General features: G+C 39.3%; 1 protein-coding gene across 3 annotated transcripts in view; it reads right to left on the bottom strand.

The window, feature by feature from the left end:
* Window positions 1-14,262: 14,262 nt before the first annotated feature.
* The window catches only part of asph (aspartate beta-hydroxylase), a 31,292-nt gene continuing 26,612 nt past the window's right edge, over window positions 14,263-18,942 (bottom strand). For 2 of the 3 annotated variants that reach the window (XM_070973588.1, XM_070973589.1), the window contains 3 exons: window positions 18,718-18,762; window positions 18,480-18,530; window positions 14,263-17,188 (listed from right to left, as the gene is read on the bottom strand). In XM_070973588.1, coding sequence (XP_070829689.1) covers window positions 17,181-17,188; window positions 18,480-18,530; window positions 18,718-18,762 — 104 coding nt within the window. In that variant the 3' untranslated portion in view covers window positions 14,263-17,180. The remainder of the gene's footprint in view (window positions 17,189-18,479; window positions 18,531-18,717; window positions 18,763-18,942) is intronic. The other variant, XM_070973590.1, reaches the window with a different exon arrangement.

Raw genomic sequence — 18,942 nt, 5'->3', positions numbered from 1 at the left:
AAAGGCCTCAAGGTACACTCTGCAGGATTTTCCAAAAAACAAACAAACAAAAAAAACAATGTATATAATCATACAAATCTAATCTGTCATCACCTATGACTCACTGCAAGTGTGTATTTATCTGCAAAGGTTACTGCATTTTCTTATTTTCATCTTGTTTATTTTCATCTTTCATTTGAATTTTCTTATTTTCATCACACCCAGCCAATGACAGCGCACAAGCGAGGTTGGAACTTTATACAAAGGTAGCCAGCTTGTATTGGAGCATAAGCAGCACAAAAAAGGAAACTATGAAAATGGCAGACACAGTGCAGAAAAACCAAATTTAGTTAAGCCTAACACCACCCTCATCCCCAAACAAGAGACAATCAGGTCAGCTTTCACCTGCTACCAAGCATAGCTAGCAAATACACAGCAGATCCCAAATAAGTTGGGACAGGAGCAACTAAAGACTGGGAAAGATGTGGAATGCTCCAAAAACACCTGTTTGGAACATTCCACAGGTAAACAGGTTGGTAACAGGTGATAGTATCATGATTGGGTATGAAAGGGGCATCCTGGAAAGACTCAGTCATTCACAAACAAGAATGGAGCGAGGTTCACCACGTTGTGAGAGGATCCCTGAGTGTCACCCACTGATGAGCACAGCACCATACTTATATGAATCACTGAATGAATCAGAGACAATCATTCAGAGGTCTGGAACCAAGCCTCCATAATGAGTAATGAAAACTGCAAACTTGTTGCCACTGGTTTTTGTCAAAGTGATGAGGTGTTGCTTTAAAGCCTCTTTCAAGTTACCAAGTCAGAAAATCATCTCTGGGAAGACAGAGAAGGAGGAGGAAGAGGAGAGGAAAGAAACTGGATGTGTTGATAGGAGTAATTCTGACTATTAATAGCATCTTGAGTGACAGTGACAAGGCCCAGTCATAATATGAGGTCATTTAAATCTGGATCACTCTTGCTCACTAGAGGAAGAAAGGCTAAACTCATATTTACCCTCACTGTGGGTGGAAGCAGTACAACAACAACATCAGGGTTTTTGGTGGCCAAAGAGAAGCATAAAGGGGACACAGGGCAACATACAGGAAGGGATTCAGCAATCAGAATCAGCAAGAAAGTCAGAAAACTGAGGACCTGAATACAGAGACTCAAGAAAAGACTAATGATGACTTAGACATCCACTGGCTCATTGATTTCAAATGAAAGATATTACATCCCCCTTTATAACATTCTTACTTTTCACCCCAGTTTACCTCCTCTGTTTCTGCCGTGCTCATTCGCCCTCAATCTCTACCTACTCCCCTCATTGCTGCTGCAACTCTGCAATCTCAGCTGAGTTTCCATGGCAATAACAGGAAGGAGAGCAGAGGGACCAAAACGACTGGGGGTGGGTAGTAGACAGAGAGGAGGGAGACAGTGCTTTATTACACATATCGGAGCTGAAATGCAATCTGTGTGTTTATGTGGTGTGTGTGTCTTGTATAGTACGTGCTACATGTTACTTTATGTGTACGTGTTTGCACACACACTGCAGACAAAGCTTTGATTGGTTGGTCAGAAATTCACCATAGCAACTATGCCAGAGAACTCAGTATGAGTTCAGCACACTGGACACACACGCACGCACACACACACACACACACACACAATGGAAGTGAAGTGTGTGATCCAGCCAAGATTCAGGACAGCAGACCAACCAATCAGTGTTCAGTCCTGACAGCTGACTGCAGGATTCTGGACTGACAGTGGTGTGCATACACGCTCTTAGGGGCAGGGGCAAAAATAAAAATGGGGAACCTCTCTCTCTCTCTTTTTTTTTTTTAACATTTTGTTCATCAGGTCTGCAAGGTAAATGGCCGAACCGGAGATCTACATATTACATGAATGACAAATGGTACAGTGGTCAAAGTCATGCAAGTGGTGCTCACAGAAGAGCTGTGTCATTTTCTTTATCAAAGGAGGTTTGTAACTGCTTCTGCTCATTATTCACATGACCACAAGAGGACACTGTTAGCAAAATGTTAGCATAGGATATGCTAGGACACCCAACACTGTCTGCTGGCAGTGTTTCCAGCTCAGCATCTCTGCTGTGGGACAGGCCTCTGCATCCCTGTTCCTTCATTCCTTTGCTGCTCTAATAGCTCCTGTCTGATGTGACATCCAATCCAAGTCCATCAAGTGGGTTTCTCTCTGTCGATGTACTGAGATGGCTGCCTGCAGGTTTTCTGGGCTCGCTTGTTGTTTTTTTGCTTGAGCATGTTGCCTATACACGTACAAAACTGTCTCTGCTGCAGCTCAAACAGTCAAGGTAGAACAAAAAACTGAATAAATAGTTCACAGATTTTATATGCAAGACTGCATTTATGTTTACCAGCTAGTTCTTAGAACTTAGAATGCATTTAGGCGGAATCAGGGCACACACACATCACAGAGGCTCTTTGACAACTAGTGGAGCACTTAGGCTAACAAAAGGCAACAAGTAGCCCTGAGGGACATTTGGGGAATATAATGAGGCCTGCATGTGGCAGCTGAGGACACCCCTATTTTATTTATGTTTTTTTTAAAAAGTGCATTAAAGGTGAACGCCAGGCCAAGGTTTACAGCTGATAAAATAAACCAGCATTTTAGTGTTCAGCAGGTAAAAATCAGAGGCCTGACAGTCTGACCACCTTTGGCTTTTAACGTGGCAAAAAGCACCACTGACAAACTAAAATGTGAAGGTATTTTAAGCTCTACATGTAGGTCCAGTTTGACAGCACAGTATCTTCTGTTTAATTTAGTGTTAAATCAGCTCATAGACGTTTTATCATATTACACCAAATCCACTCACTCCACTTACTTGATCTGCTGTTTCATAGTTCAACATCTGACCTAAAAGCTAGTTCTCATAAAATAGAAATCATTCCACGGTCCCACAACTCCCTCCAGGGACTTGTGAAGCACATAATGTGTAAAGTGTCACAGTGAAAAAGACTAACCATGACAGCATGTTGTTCAGGAGTAACACAGACTTTTGTCCATCTTTAGTCCAGCCTGCACTGATGTAGACAGATGCTGTGACCCAGTGAGGGGTGTGTGTTGTTTGTCATCAGTATTAAGGCTCAGTGTGTTTGTTCTGAGGGCATGAGTCATGCTCAGCGGGACTCTGTTTCTGTGTGGTCTGTGTGTCTTCCTCTCTTTCAGACACAGGCCAGACACAGTGCTGCTCACATGACTGTACACGGTTGATGCTGCTGTCTCATCTCTCCCCTGTCTTTGTCTCAGTGGTTCTTATGCCAGTGTCACTATGTCATTGTCCATGTTACAGTATTGAACTGGCACAGATTGAAAACTCAGCTGTCAGAGTGTCTGCTGTATTTCCAGAAAAGTCTTTTATGTGATTTTGTTTGCAGCCTAGCTAGCATCAGGGCTCCAGGGACAGCAATGGTGGTCTGCCTGTCGGTCCACCACTTTGGTCCAGACTGAAATATCTCAACAGTTATTAGATGGATTGCCATTGCTCCACTGATGTTCTCTACAGGGTTGATCCTATGACTTTTCCTCTGGTGCCATCAGTAGGTTTATGTTTAGGATTTTGAGTGAAGTGTCTCAAGAACTGTCAAATGGATTAATGTGATTCTCTGATTTTTTCCTCTGGCATCATCTTCAGGTACAAAAAAAATGTAATTTTGCTTTCGGCTTAGCCTCATGAGGAAATACTTGCAACACTGACATTCCCATCGTTCTAAACTCTACTGATTAGTAAATATTAGCACACTAAAATGCTAAACTAAATGGCCAAACACGATAAATAAACATTGTACCTGCTCAGCATGTCATGCCACATTCATGGCATGTTAGCCAAATGGGAAGAACACCAAAAGGGAGGACAAAGGACAAATCCTGAGCCAAATCTGTCCAATTATCCATAAACATGTTTTAATATCCTCTAAACACAGATTATATCAGACCTATAGATTTTGTATTTTTTATCAGTATGATGGCAGTAACAATGATGAACAATGTTGACATCACACCCAAAAATGTTCCTGTCTGTAACTTAAACAGTATCACTGATGTTAGTACGTCATGCTGTTTATAGTGTTGTAATTACTTTAATTCGTGACTAGATGGTAGCAAAAGCCATCGGTTTAACAATGACATGCACTATTTGTCCTTTTTTCTCCTCCTTCCTTCCACCTTGTCTTCATACACCTTATCCTGTTGTAGTTCTTTGGATTTACAGTATAAAAGCAAATCAGCAGAGAAGCTCAACTGAAACAGGTCTGGGGGAAATGACATGAAATGTTTGTCCAGCATTCACACACATGGATTGACCTCTAACTGATTACTGAAGGCTTGTATCGGCTCTCTGAGAGCAGAGACAAACGCTGACATGGGTCATTTTGTTTGATAATGATGTCCACCTTCTGAATAAAGGAATGACCAGAAAAAAAAAACAAAACACAAAACACCAAAAGTTAAATGAAATATGACACTGCTAAAGAGTTACTAATGTTTTACTTCATTTTTACTTTCACTTTATATTTCAAAATCACAAATAAACTAATAGCATTTTTGAAAATAGAAGGTTTTGTAACACTTTTTAAAGCTGGGTTATTTATTTATTTTTCTTTCACTTTAAAGGTGAATAAAATGTTCATATGATTGAATCCTTGAAAATTAATCTGACATCATACAGTCAACTTTTGTTTGTATGTATTAGATGCTCATAATGTATAGCGGGACTTCTCAAAGTCCGGACCTCAAACCTCAAACAGTGAGATTAGTAACATAGAATGAACCTGCATGAAATTAAAGGTGGATATATGCTGCACACAGGAAACAACAATATCTCAAATGTAAAATATATGATACAGTATTTTCACCAATAACCCTAACCCTAACCCAACAGTAAGCAAAATTGTCTCAATTCTAGTAAATAATAACATTCCATATCTCCATAAGACATCAATTATTGATGTAAATGACAGGTCTATTAGCATTAATGCATCTACTAATCACATCACTTTTTCTCCCAACTATGTGGCTCAGCACATATCAAGATTGCTGGAGATGTCAATACTGTTATCATCCTCACAACTGACCACTCAAGTACCTCTGAGAGCTCAGGAAACTGGCACTCCAGTGCCACTCCAGTGCCTGATTTTGGACTTGCTGATAGTTGGAGAATGGAAAATCATCATTAAGAAAATATTCATATATTTCCTCCCTTCATCAATCTTCCTCCACAAAACAGACTTTTTTCTTGTAAGCAGCTCACTCACCCTACATATAAAACACAATTCATTCAATCATGACCAGCAAATACATTTCCATCTGCCATAAACACCCAAGCATGTATTAAGCTTCTTGCAAGATGAGGCTTTAATACACAGTTTTAGAAGATCCTGATCTCAATTCATTGATCAACAGAGAGTGGAGATTCAGCAATCATCCTGGAGATGAATGGCTCTCCAGGAATCTCACCATCATTATTGTGGGAAACAAGCAAAGCAGTAATTAGAGGTGAAATTGTGTCATATTCATCACATGAGAAAAAACAGCAACAAGAACTGAAAAATATCTGAGAGCAAAAAACCCCAAACAAGTCAATACACCAATAACCCCAGTGAACCGAAAGAACTGAGCCAACTTAAGACCCACCTAGGAAGTATCATACAATAACTCAAATATGGAAACTTTGAGTACACTAACAAATTCTAGATGCAGCCCTTTCCTCTGAAGAACTCAACAAAGACCTGAATTAATTGTCTAAATACTAAATCACTTGGACGAGACTGATTCAGTTCAATTCAACTCAATTTTATCTATATAGCGCCAAATCACAACAGAGGTTGTCTCAGGACACTTTCCATATAGAGCTGGTACAGGCTCTTTATCTACAGAGGCCGAACTATTCCCTCATAAGCAAGCACTTGGTGACAGAGGTGAAGAAAAACTTCTATTTGAATTTCCAGCTGAATTCTATAGACACCTCTGGGATATTTTATCATATTTTTTCAGTAGAAATTAAAGTTACCTCCATTACACCTATGCACATGAATACTGGTGTAGTGACACTTCTGTTAAACTCCAATAAAGATACAACCCACCCTTCCAGCTGTCATTCCATCTCTCTAACAAACACAGATTTAAAAGTTACTATGAAAACACTGGCGACTAGGCTTCATCAAAAACAGGCATGCTTCAGGTGACATCTGCAGGCTTTTTAACTGAATCATTATATCACAACAAAAACAAAACAAAGCCATAAATGCATTTACAAAGTAAACAACCTTTCTATTTAGCACCCTGCACAAGTTTGATTTTGAAGAGTTGTTCATCCATTGAATAAGACCACTGTACACCTAAAGCCACAATAATCACTAACAGGGTCACCTCATTGAGCTTTACAACTTATTAACTAACAAACCACTGATGGCAGCAGTGAAACTAAACAATGAACTTTAAGGAATTCAGGATGCCATCAGAACATAAAATTAGTCCTTATGCAGATGGCTTATTATTGTACTTACTGAATGTCACTACAGGTAACTTTCAATATCATTAACAACTTCTACACAGTCTCACACTATACATTAAACTGGAACAAACGAACCAGACAGCCACTGTCTGAAGAAGCTTGGGATTCTGCAACCCAAGATTTCCTCCTCCCGCTTCACACTGGAAATAAATCATATTTAGGCATTTATATTTCTGTGATAGGGTGTCAGAGCTCTTCAACCTCAATAACATCCCTAAAATAGAAGATGACTTCTATTTTGCAAGGATTTGCAATCTATTGATGAAGATGATGGATTTTCCAGTAAACTGATAAGGGACAAAATAAGGTATAATAAATTGTGTAAGTTTACTTTTGAAAGAATCCAATCTGAGACAATATTGACATTACTCCAAGCAAGTAAAGAAAAACCTTCTGGTGTTGACAACCTTGATACGAAGTTATTGAAAGCTGTTGCTGATCTGATTGCTCAGCCTGTTGCGCATATCATTAACTTGAGGTTAGAAACAAGCGTTTGCCCTGCTGAATGGAAAGTAGCCAAAATTTTACCATCGCCAAAGAATAATAGAGAATCATTTTCGGACAAGAATAGTAGACCAATCAGTGCATTACCAGCCGTTAGTAAAATCATGGAACGAATAATATATGATCAAATTCAAAGTTATTTTTGTAAAAATGGGCTGAATTCAGTATATCAACATGCATACAAAAAAGGACACTCCACAGCACTCACTCAGATGACAGACGACTGGATGAAGGAAATTGATGATAAAAAAATTGTTGGTTCTGTACTACTTGATTTGAGTGCAGCATTTGACATTCTTGATCACTGTGTGCTATTGAATAAGCTGCGCTGTTATGGTTTTGAACGATCTGCTGTAGCATGGGTTGAAAGTTATCTGACTGAGAGGAAATGTACAGTATACTTTAATGGTAGTTATTCTGAGCAGAGAGCTGTGAGCTGTGGGGTGCCACAAGGAATTTCTTTGGGGCCGCTTTTGTTTTCTATATTTATCAATGATTTTCCTTTGATCTTGGATCATGCCACTGTTGCGGGGTATGCAGATGATTTGACAATCTACAAATCATCAGCCTATACAACTGATGAATTGACTAAAATATTAAATAAGGAATTAGAGTTAACAGAAAAATGGATGCTATGTAATAAACTGGTTCTAAATAGGGGCAAAACAAAATGTATAGTTCTAGGTTCTAAACGTTCATTAAGAGAAGCACCTAAGCTTCACATATCTTTGGGTGACACAGAGATAGAACAAGTAACAGAGGTAAGACTATTAGGAATTATTGCAGACAGCCAAATGTCCTGGAACAACCAGGTCGATCAAATAGTTAAAAAAAATGGGTAGGGGTATGGCTGTGATTAAACACTGCAGAAAATTAATGTCTAATCGTTTACTAAAGCAAGTGGTGCAGGCACTGGTGCTGTCACACTTAGACTATTGTTCTGTAATTTGGTCCAGTACAACAGAAAGTAATTTGTATAGGTTGCAGGTTGCCCAAAATAAAGCAGCCCGTTTAGTCCTTCAATGCCCATACCAAACAAATGTAAGATTAATGAATGATCGTTTAGCTTGGTTGAGTGTCAGATGCAGGGTGCAATATTCACTAATATGTCTTGTCAAAAACATCATTATAGCAAAAACACCAGAAATACTGTATAGGACCTTAGAATTTTTTTCAGATACTCATTATCATTTCACTCGACAGTTGTCGGAAGGTCGGTTTGTGTTGCCGCGATGCACAACTAACTTTAAACAGAAAACAATGCATTACAGAGCAATGCTGGCATGGAATGATTTACCTTTTTTTCTGGTCTCAGAGAGTAATGTTATGAGTTTTAAGAAAAAGCTTCAATTGTTTTTATTTACCCAACAAGTATGATGATTATTTTACTGCTTGTATGTTGTGTTATATACATCTGGTTGGAGATGTAAAATTGAGCTGCTTGCTTTCCTTTACTATTATGATAACTTAGAAAATGCATTGTCAAGTGATCCTTAAAAGTGTTTCTGAAATTAATTGTCAACATGTAGAGCAACAGTATTATCTGTTTAAGTGTTGAGCTGGTGTCTGTGTCATGTGTATTTGTGAGTATGAATGTGAAATAATGTAAATGTATTTAATGTTTGCTGCTTTTTCAGTTGATGAAATTGATGAGACCCCAGGAAGAGTAGCTGCTGTTCATTTCAGCAGCTAATGGGGATCTAATAAATAAATAAATAAATAAATAAACTTCAAACACTGGACTGAGCTATCACTCACTCTCATTGGATGAGTACAGTTAGAACGAAACTTTTCCTCAAACTGATCATTTGTTTTCAATGCTTCCCATGACCCCCGCTAATTAACGGTTCAAAATACTTGATTCATTAATGACTCACCCAGAAACCCAAAACCTCAACCTTGATAACTCATGGCTCAAATTAGAACAAAATCAATGTCAAACCACCTCAACTGCAGACCTTCCCTTCCTACCACAATCAATGAAGAAACTGGATTACTGCAAGAACAACACAATCTCTTCCACTCTGACACAGAAAACCCATAAAATCACTTAATCATCATTAGTAGCATGTAGATACAGCCCAACACGGCAAAAACCCAGACCTCTAGCTGCACAACACCCCTGTCTACTAAAGGGGAAACTCTCACCTCCATCACCTATTCCAAAACAACTAAGTCATATCATTTAATACAGTAATTATGAGGTCTGAGGCTCGGAGAGACCAGTTCCTCTTCTAACAACAATGAAAATCCATAATGAAATACAAAATTAACAGAACAACAGCACACTACAATCCCCTAAGCTAAGTGATGAGATCATGAATCATCAAGAAAAAAAAAAAAAAAAAAAATCATTTCCAAACTTTATAGACTTAAATCCATCTCAGAAACCTCCATAGAACGTTCAACTTCAACATGGGAAAAGGAGTTGGCTCTGCCTCCCAACCCTGATTTTTGGATATAAATCTATAAAAACATCTTCTCTATGACTGCTCACACAAAATCTTCAACTTATACAACACCGTCAATCGAACCCACTTGATACAAGGTAAAATGTTTAAAATGGTATTGGCTGTCACAGACATCTGTTCACAATGCACCATTATTTTCATGCCACTTGGGCCTCCCTTTGGAGAGCAGGCACCGAGAAACTCTTCACTCTCTTAGCTGCAGAATCTCACATGTCCACATCACTGTTTTTGATTTGAGATATTACACATTACAGATATTATGCCCTCCCAACTAAATACAGAAGCCCATCACTCATCTCTCTAACTATCATTAAGAAATGAATTGTTCAAAACTGGAAATCTAAAAAATCTTGTCATATCACTCATTGGAACAACCTGTTTACAGAACACATTTCAATAGAGAGAATAATGGCCTACACAAATAAATAACATATCGGTCTTTAATGAAGTCTGGAATATTCTCTTAACTCATCTAAAGTCAAAACAGATCATACCTGAAAACTGTACATGGCCACAGGTATCAGCCGTCATAAACATCTATGATAAATTCTTCATTTCTGGATCAGTTTCATCTCTCATTACCTCCTTTTACCTGTCCACCATCCACAATAAACATCCAGCACTCACTCACTCACTCACTCACTCACTCACTCACTCACTCACTCACTCACTCACTCACTCACTCACTCACTCACTCACTCACATATCTGCCATGATATATACACCATGATCAGTACAATCTTTCAATCTGACATGTACTTGCATGCAGAGCATCACACACATACACCCCACAAACATACACACTCAATGTTTGGCTTGTCCATTCAAGGCTACCGTAGAAACATGGAGCAACACGAGAAGTGACAGGGCCCCATGGTGCCTGGACAGTGGAGGCTGGAACTGGAGGGTTACTTAATGTGCTATACTCTCCTTGTGAATTCTTTGCTGGCAGCTAAAAAGAAGCAGCTGAAGACAGATGTGTCACCGAGGTAGCACATGCATGTCTCTGGCACTCCATTGGACAAGGGAATAAAGCATAATAAAAGATTAATGTGTGCACAGTAATTATTCATCAATCAGTGATCAATCTATGTGCAAAAATAATCTATACAATGTCTCTTTACTTTAGTTTCACTCTAAAATCACAGATTTCACTTGCACAGTGTCTTTAAGGCAATATTCCTGTATGTTTGGCAGCAATGGACTAGGATCACCAAGGAATGAATCATGTTCATCTGCCTCTGTTGGAGCATGTTTTCTGAGGGAACTAGCTGTCATGTCCTTTGATGCAAAAGCCAAATGAGACACTAGGTGGCAGGAACTCCATTTTTATACAGTGAGTTCTCCACCCAAGACAGCTCAACACTGTGTATATTATGTACTTTACTGTGTGTTTGTTATGGATTACTGGGGGTTGGATAGTTTTAGTCCTACCCAGTAATAGAAATGATCCAGTCCAGTTATTACTAACCTTGAAATCTGTGAGACAAATAGTTTGGAAGTGGGCAACTTCCTGTGGAATTCACCTCTCCTGGTTAAAACTCCAGCTTTCTCACTTTGGCTGCTTTGATTCTTTAAACCTTCTAAATAACTACAAATGTATATTTGTATATTTTAGTATATTATTTTGTATTAAAGTATATTTAATATGGTAACTAAACTCACTTTTGTTTCGTGAAAGCATTTGGCTAGTCATGATATTGCAATGACGTATCCCCTGCAACCCAAAAAGCATGTTCCCCATAGCCCACCACTGTTTCATTTGGAGGTTTCATTTTTGTAAAACTTCTCCTCAGCCCAGAAGTCCATCCATCCATTTTCTATGCCGCTTATCCCTTTTGGGGTCGTGGGGGGGCCGGAGCCTATCTTGGCTGTCAACGGGCGGGAGGCGGGGTACACCCTGGACCGGTCGCCAGCCGATCGCAGGGCACATACACACAACCATTCACACACCATTCACACTCACACTTAGGGGTAATTTAGAGTCACCAATGAGCATGTTTTTGGTCTGTGGGAGGAAGCCAGAGTACCTGGAGAGAACCCACGCATGCACGGGAAGAACATGCAAACTTCACACAGAAAGGCCCGACCCGGGAATCGAACCTGCGACCTTCTTGCTGTGAGGCACGCACACTACCTACTGTGCCACCGTGCAGCAGCCCAGAAGTCATTCTGAATAACGTCACCACTGTGTATGAGCACACTACATGTGTTCATGTGGTGTCTTTGGAATGAGGATGCATGATAAATCAAAGCAAATGCTGTACGGAAGTGCAAAAAATTTAATGAAATACTGGATGAATGACACAAGCCGTGGCAAGCCGTCTTTCTTGATGTTACGGTTTTAGCATTGCATTTATTGGTCACTTGTAAGCTTTTGTCATCAGACTTTGACTTTATGACAGGATACACTGATATAATAATAATAATAATAATAATAATAATAATAATAATAATAATAATAATAATAATAAGCTTCCTTGCATAACACCTTTCATACATCAATTGCAGCTTGAAGTGCTTTATGACAAAGAAATCATATTCACCAAGTGCTTCACGTGAAAAAAAAAAAAAAAGAATGAACATGAAAACAGGGATTGAAAATGAATGTAAAATAAGATGGAGAATAAATCCCACTTGATAACAGTAAAAATAAGATGTGAAGATATGAAAGTAAAGTTGAGAACTGAGACGGTATTTTACCTCACGTGCACACTCAGCAAATTGGCACCTCTGAGACAAACAAGCATGACAGAGTCTCCCAGTTCCTGATTCACCACTGGTCAAAGGTTTCAGGCCTGTATCAGAAAGGTCATAGTCAGTTAAAGGCTGGATTGAAGAGAGACAAGTTTTTAGCACATTTTTTTTTAACATATTTAGTGAACTTTTCAGCTTTTCTAGCTCGTTTGTTAGCATTAGCTTGTGCCATAGCTTGTGTTCTCCTTACTCTTTTCATTTTTAGCAGTTCATGGATGATTGAAATTCTTTAAGCCTGCATAAACACACCCGCTAATTTCTGATAGATGAACATGTGAACGACATATCTTGCAGAGCAAGAGATGTACTTTCTGTGGCCGCTGAAGAGGTTGAACCTACCAAAGTAACTTATAGTGAGAGTTTACACCATCAGCATCTGGTACACTGGTGTGCACCTCGATCACAGAACGGTGCAGATGTTCTACCAGTCTATAATGGTCACTGCTATTTGTTATGCTGTCATGTGCTCAGGACAGAGTGTGAAAGTGAGAGAAGCCAACAAGCTCAAGGAGATAGTCGGGAAGGCCAGTTCACTTGATTGGATTGGAGGAAGAGTTGAGCTGGACTCTCTAGAGGCGGTGACCAACAGGAAGGTGATGTCCAAGTTGGTTAGCCTCCTGAATGTTTCCCACCACCTATACAACATGCTGATTGATGAGAGAAGCATCTTCATTCAAAGACTTAAAGGAAGAGATCATTCCAGTCATCAAACCTTTTAAGTCTCCCCGCTCTGTCACAGTGAGGACATCAGTGGACTGGGAGGCTGCTGGGGTCTTACTGGACTTGCTAATTGGACTATAAAAGGACACTTCCTTAACTTCTGGCAATGTTGACTTGTTAACTTGGAACTATAATTACATTCATTTATGTTACTGCAATCAGAGCCCTAGAGGTTGATGGCCAAGTATCATCCTGAAATAAACATGAAATGAAATAAATAGAGGTCATGGTAGGAGGGGAGTAGTGAATAAATGAATGAATGAATGAATGAATGAATGAATGAATGAATGAATGAATGAATAGATAAATAGTTTCTTAATTTATAAAAAATGAAAATTTGATACTTAGTATACACACATACATACACACACACACACACACACACACACACACACACACACACACACATACATGCACATATACACGTATATATACACATAGATATATATATATATTTCATTGCCTACTGATTAACTTGGTTCAGGGGAAGATATTTGTATTTTTCATTTGATATTCATTATGTGTTAAGAAAGTTTCATTCTGTAGTCCTTTCTATGATGGTATTATAACCTTTAATGTGTATAATGCCTGGATATGATTTAAATTCTTTGATCTCAGACCAGAAACACACACTCATTCTGAAACCAATTTTCCGCAGTAAATGAATGAATTTTAACCTGGATGTCTGTCTTAGATACTCGGTTCTCTGCTCACATTCTTTTGAATGAAAACTAAATTTAAATGTATGGAGTCATACATGAATACACTGTGTAAAATATATAGATGAAACAGTGTGGACTCTCAGTTGTTCACCAGCTCTGTATTCTGAAAATTTATTTTAGTATTCTCATTTTCATAAACTTTACAGGAATTCATTTTATTCATATCAGACACTTTTAAGGGCCTTTTCAAAAGTCTGCTTCTATTTCAGAATGCCATTTTCCCAATGACACCTTTATTTCATGTCAGTTTTTATAGTTTATATTCATTAGGGTGGAAAACTATATGGACATTTTCAATATTTAGAAGCAAAACAACAACTGGAAAACATTAAAATGACTGTTTAAATGTCAATCATTTGTAAGTGGCACTCCATTCTTTCATTTCCAAAACTTGTTTTAAGCCACAGGTCACTGTGGGCTCCAACTAGCTAACATGAGGCATGGAGTCCCAATGAGAAGCCGCAAGATGCTAAAGCTTGAGCAGGTAGTGACAGATGGCCTGTGTGTCCCAAACCATCAACAGGCAAGACGAGTTTAAAGTAATAAAACAAGCCTGGAGTCTGTGTCGTCCCAATCCTTTTATTGCAGCAACAGATCATTTACAGACAACTGACACTTCAAATCTCCTTAATACCATTACTTCACAATAATTTAAAGATCATAGTCAGCATTTACATGACAGTATTTGAGCTGCAGACAACACTGAGGCAGACATAGGCAGTTTTTAACCAACAACTATATTTCCTCTTAACACTGTGGAGCTCAGCCTGCTACACAGCTATCACACCGTTTCCAGCAGACACTGTCAGTTAACAACTGCCACCTCCTTTGTCTGGAAGCCAATCTGTCAGTGTTATCACAACCTTTTCCATCACTTTCATGACTTCTGATCAAAGGTTAGTAACAAAAAAAATATCAAAATCTGCTTGACCCAGTTGCTGCAGTGTTTGGTCTGCAGTTTTAATGTTATTGCTCTTCCTTTTTAATTCTTAGAGAATAAAGTTTGTCCTGAAATAGCAGAGCCCCTTTAACCCGCCTGCCACTAACAGCTTATGGCTTAAAGCATTTTCAAAAAAATTTATTTATTTATTTATTTTTTTTTTAATTTCTCCAAGTTCCTTTTTATAAATGCTCCTTTTAAAAATCTAGAAGCTCTCTCTTGGTAAAGATTGTACTATTCAATGTTAAAAAGGTTTTACAGTTCACGTTGACTTACAAAGTGTTAGGAAGTAGAAAAGACCAGCTAGTGTTACAGAAAAAGACACCAGACATCCTACAAAAAGGACTACTGCACACCACTGGAATGTGTTGCATCTCTAAAAACAATCTGCTAGTTACAGTATGTGAGGACTACAGACACAAAGTGGGACTGTGACACCAAACCATAGAATTTCAAAAAATGAGGAATGCTTTACTCTTCTTCATCTTCTAGAAGCGGTGTGTTGTGATTAAGCTTGCAACAGCAGATCTACATCATGTTTATTGTCAGTATCCCAACAGAAAGGTGTCATCCACAGTGCTGCACCCATTGTCCCAAATATTAGTGTCACAGTTACGTCTCATGGAACAAAGGAGGTTCACCTGCAGACTGGGCCATCACCTTCACAATGACATACAAAAGTCATTTGGCTTTTTTAATCCCACAATTTTAGTTCTATGATGGAATGATGTGGAAGATGATGTTGTGTTCTCTGCAGGAGCCCTCCCGCCATGGATCAATGACTAAAAAACACACCAAGACAAATTCTGATGTCAAAAAGGAAAAGGGAACAGTGACTAAAGAAATGTCTCAGAGTTTCCCTTCAAGTAAATAAAACACACAACTTTTTCAGCAGAGGGAATGAGGCGGTGAAATTTCACCACTGATGATAAAAAAAGATGTTGGTAATTTAACTGGTGTCTGTCCGCTAGTTGTGGCTGACTTCCACAGGAATATGATGCCTGATCGATTTAACCCTTTGTGAGCCAGAAATAACAGAGCATTTACACATTAGAGAAAGTGGATCACAAAGGGTTCAAATGCATCAGGATACCTTAACTACCCTGAACCAGCCTGTGAGGCTGAGTCCACTTACAGCTGGTGTGTTTGGAAAAAACATCTGTACACCAGTGTGACAGGTCTGCACTGTCCATGGTGTCCTAATTTACATCACAGTTTACACAGCTGAAGTTTAAGTCACAACTTCACTTAAAACTTTTTTGATAGTCTAGTTAGATGGTCTTAGTAATCATATCTGAAAATATCAAAACAAATATGAACAGCTAGGAATCTACAGAACACAAACACACAGAGGTAAAAGTAGTTAGAGAACAAACAAGAAAAAGTCAAACAGTCTCAAAGACTAAATCATGGTGTCTACGGCACACAGAGAGGGTGAATATGCAAAAGATTTGTCAAAACAAAGAACACTCATCATGGGGTACATGAGGAAGACATCCACATGCATGCTCACACACACACACACACACACACACACACACACACACACACACACACACACACACACACACACACACACACACACACACACACACACACACACACACACACACACACGCTTTTTCTCTGAATTCACATGCTAGCATATGGCTCATCCTGGAGTGGACACATACTGAGTGGTAAATAAAGTGAGTGGGGGAGAAGGGGTGAGGGAGGTGTGTCACAGATATCACACCAGCTTTGCATAGAATCTATAAAACAGAAGTGAACACAGCTGAATGAATCTAGATGTACACTGTGATAGAGGGGCAGGAAAAGACATCCATCGAGCCAATGTTTTTATCAGCAGGAGGGACTGGGAAACCCCAGCTTTCACAGAGTGGAAACACTGCAGTGCTCAGAGCAAGATTTATGTGTTTGATTGAATCTGTGAAGCTTTTGAACCTGCAAAGTCAAAGTCCTCACTGAATACACAATAGCCTTCTAACTCAGAGTGATTTAAAACTGCCAAATGATGGCTCAGTTATGAACTTTGGCTTCAGTTAACTTGGCAACAGAATTTAGCTCCAGGAAGCCAAACTGCATCACTGAGAGACTTCAAAATAAAGTTCCAGACTGGTTTAAAGTCCCAGCTCTTGCAGATTCAAGACTCTGGTGGACTGGCTGCAGATAGAGCACATAGACTTCACATGGCCTGACCATTGACCACAGCCACACAGAACTAAACCACCCTGAACAAAAATGAAAATGGGTGCTCAAAAATCAAAAATGGTGAACAAAGACTCAAGAAGAAAAACAAGATGGGTAGAAACAGGAGTACCATATTAGTAAACAATTCATCCATTATCTCACACATTTATACCAAAAGTAAAATTCGAAGGAAGGTGTGAAAACAGAGGGAGGAGGCGAGCTTGTCATAACGACTCGATCGTTTCTCTGAAGGTGGAGAGGTGCATCATCGCTCTGAGCACGCTCAGATGGTGCTGATGCAACATCAGTGGGTCCCTGCTCCGTCACCATGACAACTGCGGCAGCCTCTACGTTTCTATGGGAAGCACAAACAGGATGCGGTTTAGTCTTCATGTGGTGCGCCGTATTGTGTTGGAAGCTGCTTCTCATGGTAAGATGAGGTGCTCCTGTGTGTGTCTCTAGTTAAAGGGTGGTGTATGTTTCACTATGAACAGATACAGTAGAATATGATGTTACAATTGATGATGTCAGTTAACTGTGTGATTTTGAGAAGTGTGATGAAGACCAATATGCAGACACAATGCAGTGCTGTAGTCCATGTGAAGGCTTTTCCCACCTCTGAATCCATGTGTCTGGAGTGGGGTTCCTATACACTGAAGCAACTGTAGCATGATAACAGGGTTTTTTTTTTCTTAAGAAACATAAAAAAGTTCTTTCACAAGCTTTCTAGTAACAAAAAGAACAGATAATGTGTTCTTCTGTGAAAGCAGCCAAAGTGCAGCTGCATATCAGTTCGATGTTGACAGCTGACAGTAGACCACAGACTCTCTCCTCCACACCTGTCCACACTGCTCTGGCCTTACACCACTAACTCTGAATTACATAATGTTTCACAAGTGTTGGTCTCTACGTCAGGATAAGAAGAGAGCCTCCGACATGAAAACAAGTCAACATACAGTCTTTAAGTTTGACTAAGTCCACATTAAGGTGCCTGCATTCAAAAACAACCAGAAAACACTCAAACTGTTTTCACATGTAACAAAGATCTCTGTCTACACTGGGACACCTCAGAGAGCTGAAAGGTTTGCTTTATTAGTTGATCCAAGAAAATGATTTGCCAACTATTTTGAAATAATGGTTAAAAGTCCATTTTCAGTATATTTGGGTTATGGACCCTTGATGACCTCACTGTCGGCATTAGAAAATAACAGGTTTTATTTAGTGTTTTCTGAATCTGCCGAAACTTAAGTCAACCTGTGTCGTTGCCTGGGAAACCCTTTACATCATGAGAATTCACATTTCTCCCATATCATAGCCCCTATTCTGCAGCAGCACCAGCATTAATTATTCTCTGATTATCATTTGGATTAGCCCCTCCACCCGCACGAAGAAACCGAAGAGAAGACAACGTGCTAGAAGCTTGTACAGGCTACATCACTTTTCAGCAACCAAACGTGTTAACTTAGGAGGTTATTTGGCCTTGTGTGCTCAGATTAATTTGGCATGCAGTTATTATACCATAATCTTGTCATAATCTTGTTTTAATGAAAACAGGCGAACCTGCTTCGATGTATGTTCTTTTTAATAAGTGGCCTGTGGTGGATCTGATTTATCCTGATGTGAAGCAGCATGAAAACAAAGTTTACCTGTGGGCTCATCCTGAATCTGTTCCTCCGTCTCAACAACAAACTCTGCTGCTGCAAAGAGAAACACATATGCAGAGGTGAGACCACATGACCCTAAAAACAGTGGAATGATATCCTGTCACAAAACTTTAACCCCCACGAAACATGCAGTAGCTGATTCAGCTGATTCAGGTCTTGTGTGTGTGTGTGTGTGTGTGTGTGTGTGTGTGTGTGTGTGTGTGTGTGTCTCTCTCTCTACCTTCTTCTGCTGCCTCATGTGTTTCTTCTTCTTCTGTCTCTGTGACTGTGAAACAAGAAACATTTGAAACCATGAACAACTTCTTTTCAAACATGTGGTCTTCAGCCCCAACAAACACTGACTCGAGTGACATCACTTGAGGTAATTTACCAGACTTCACACAGCTCCATGACAGCAACAAAAGTTAGACTTATTCACATTCGCAGAAATATTTAGAAGACCTTT

The sequence above is a fragment of the Chaetodon trifascialis genome, chromosome 11 (genome assembly GCF_039877785.1).
Source record: "Chaetodon trifascialis isolate fChaTrf1 chromosome 11, fChaTrf1.hap1, whole genome shotgun sequence".
Taxonomy (NCBI): Eukaryota; Metazoa; Chordata; class Actinopteri; order Chaetodontiformes; family Chaetodontidae; genus Chaetodon; species Chaetodon trifascialis.
The sequence above is the reverse complement of the archived record's forward strand: the minus strand, read 5'-3'. Positions and strand labels throughout refer to the sequence as shown.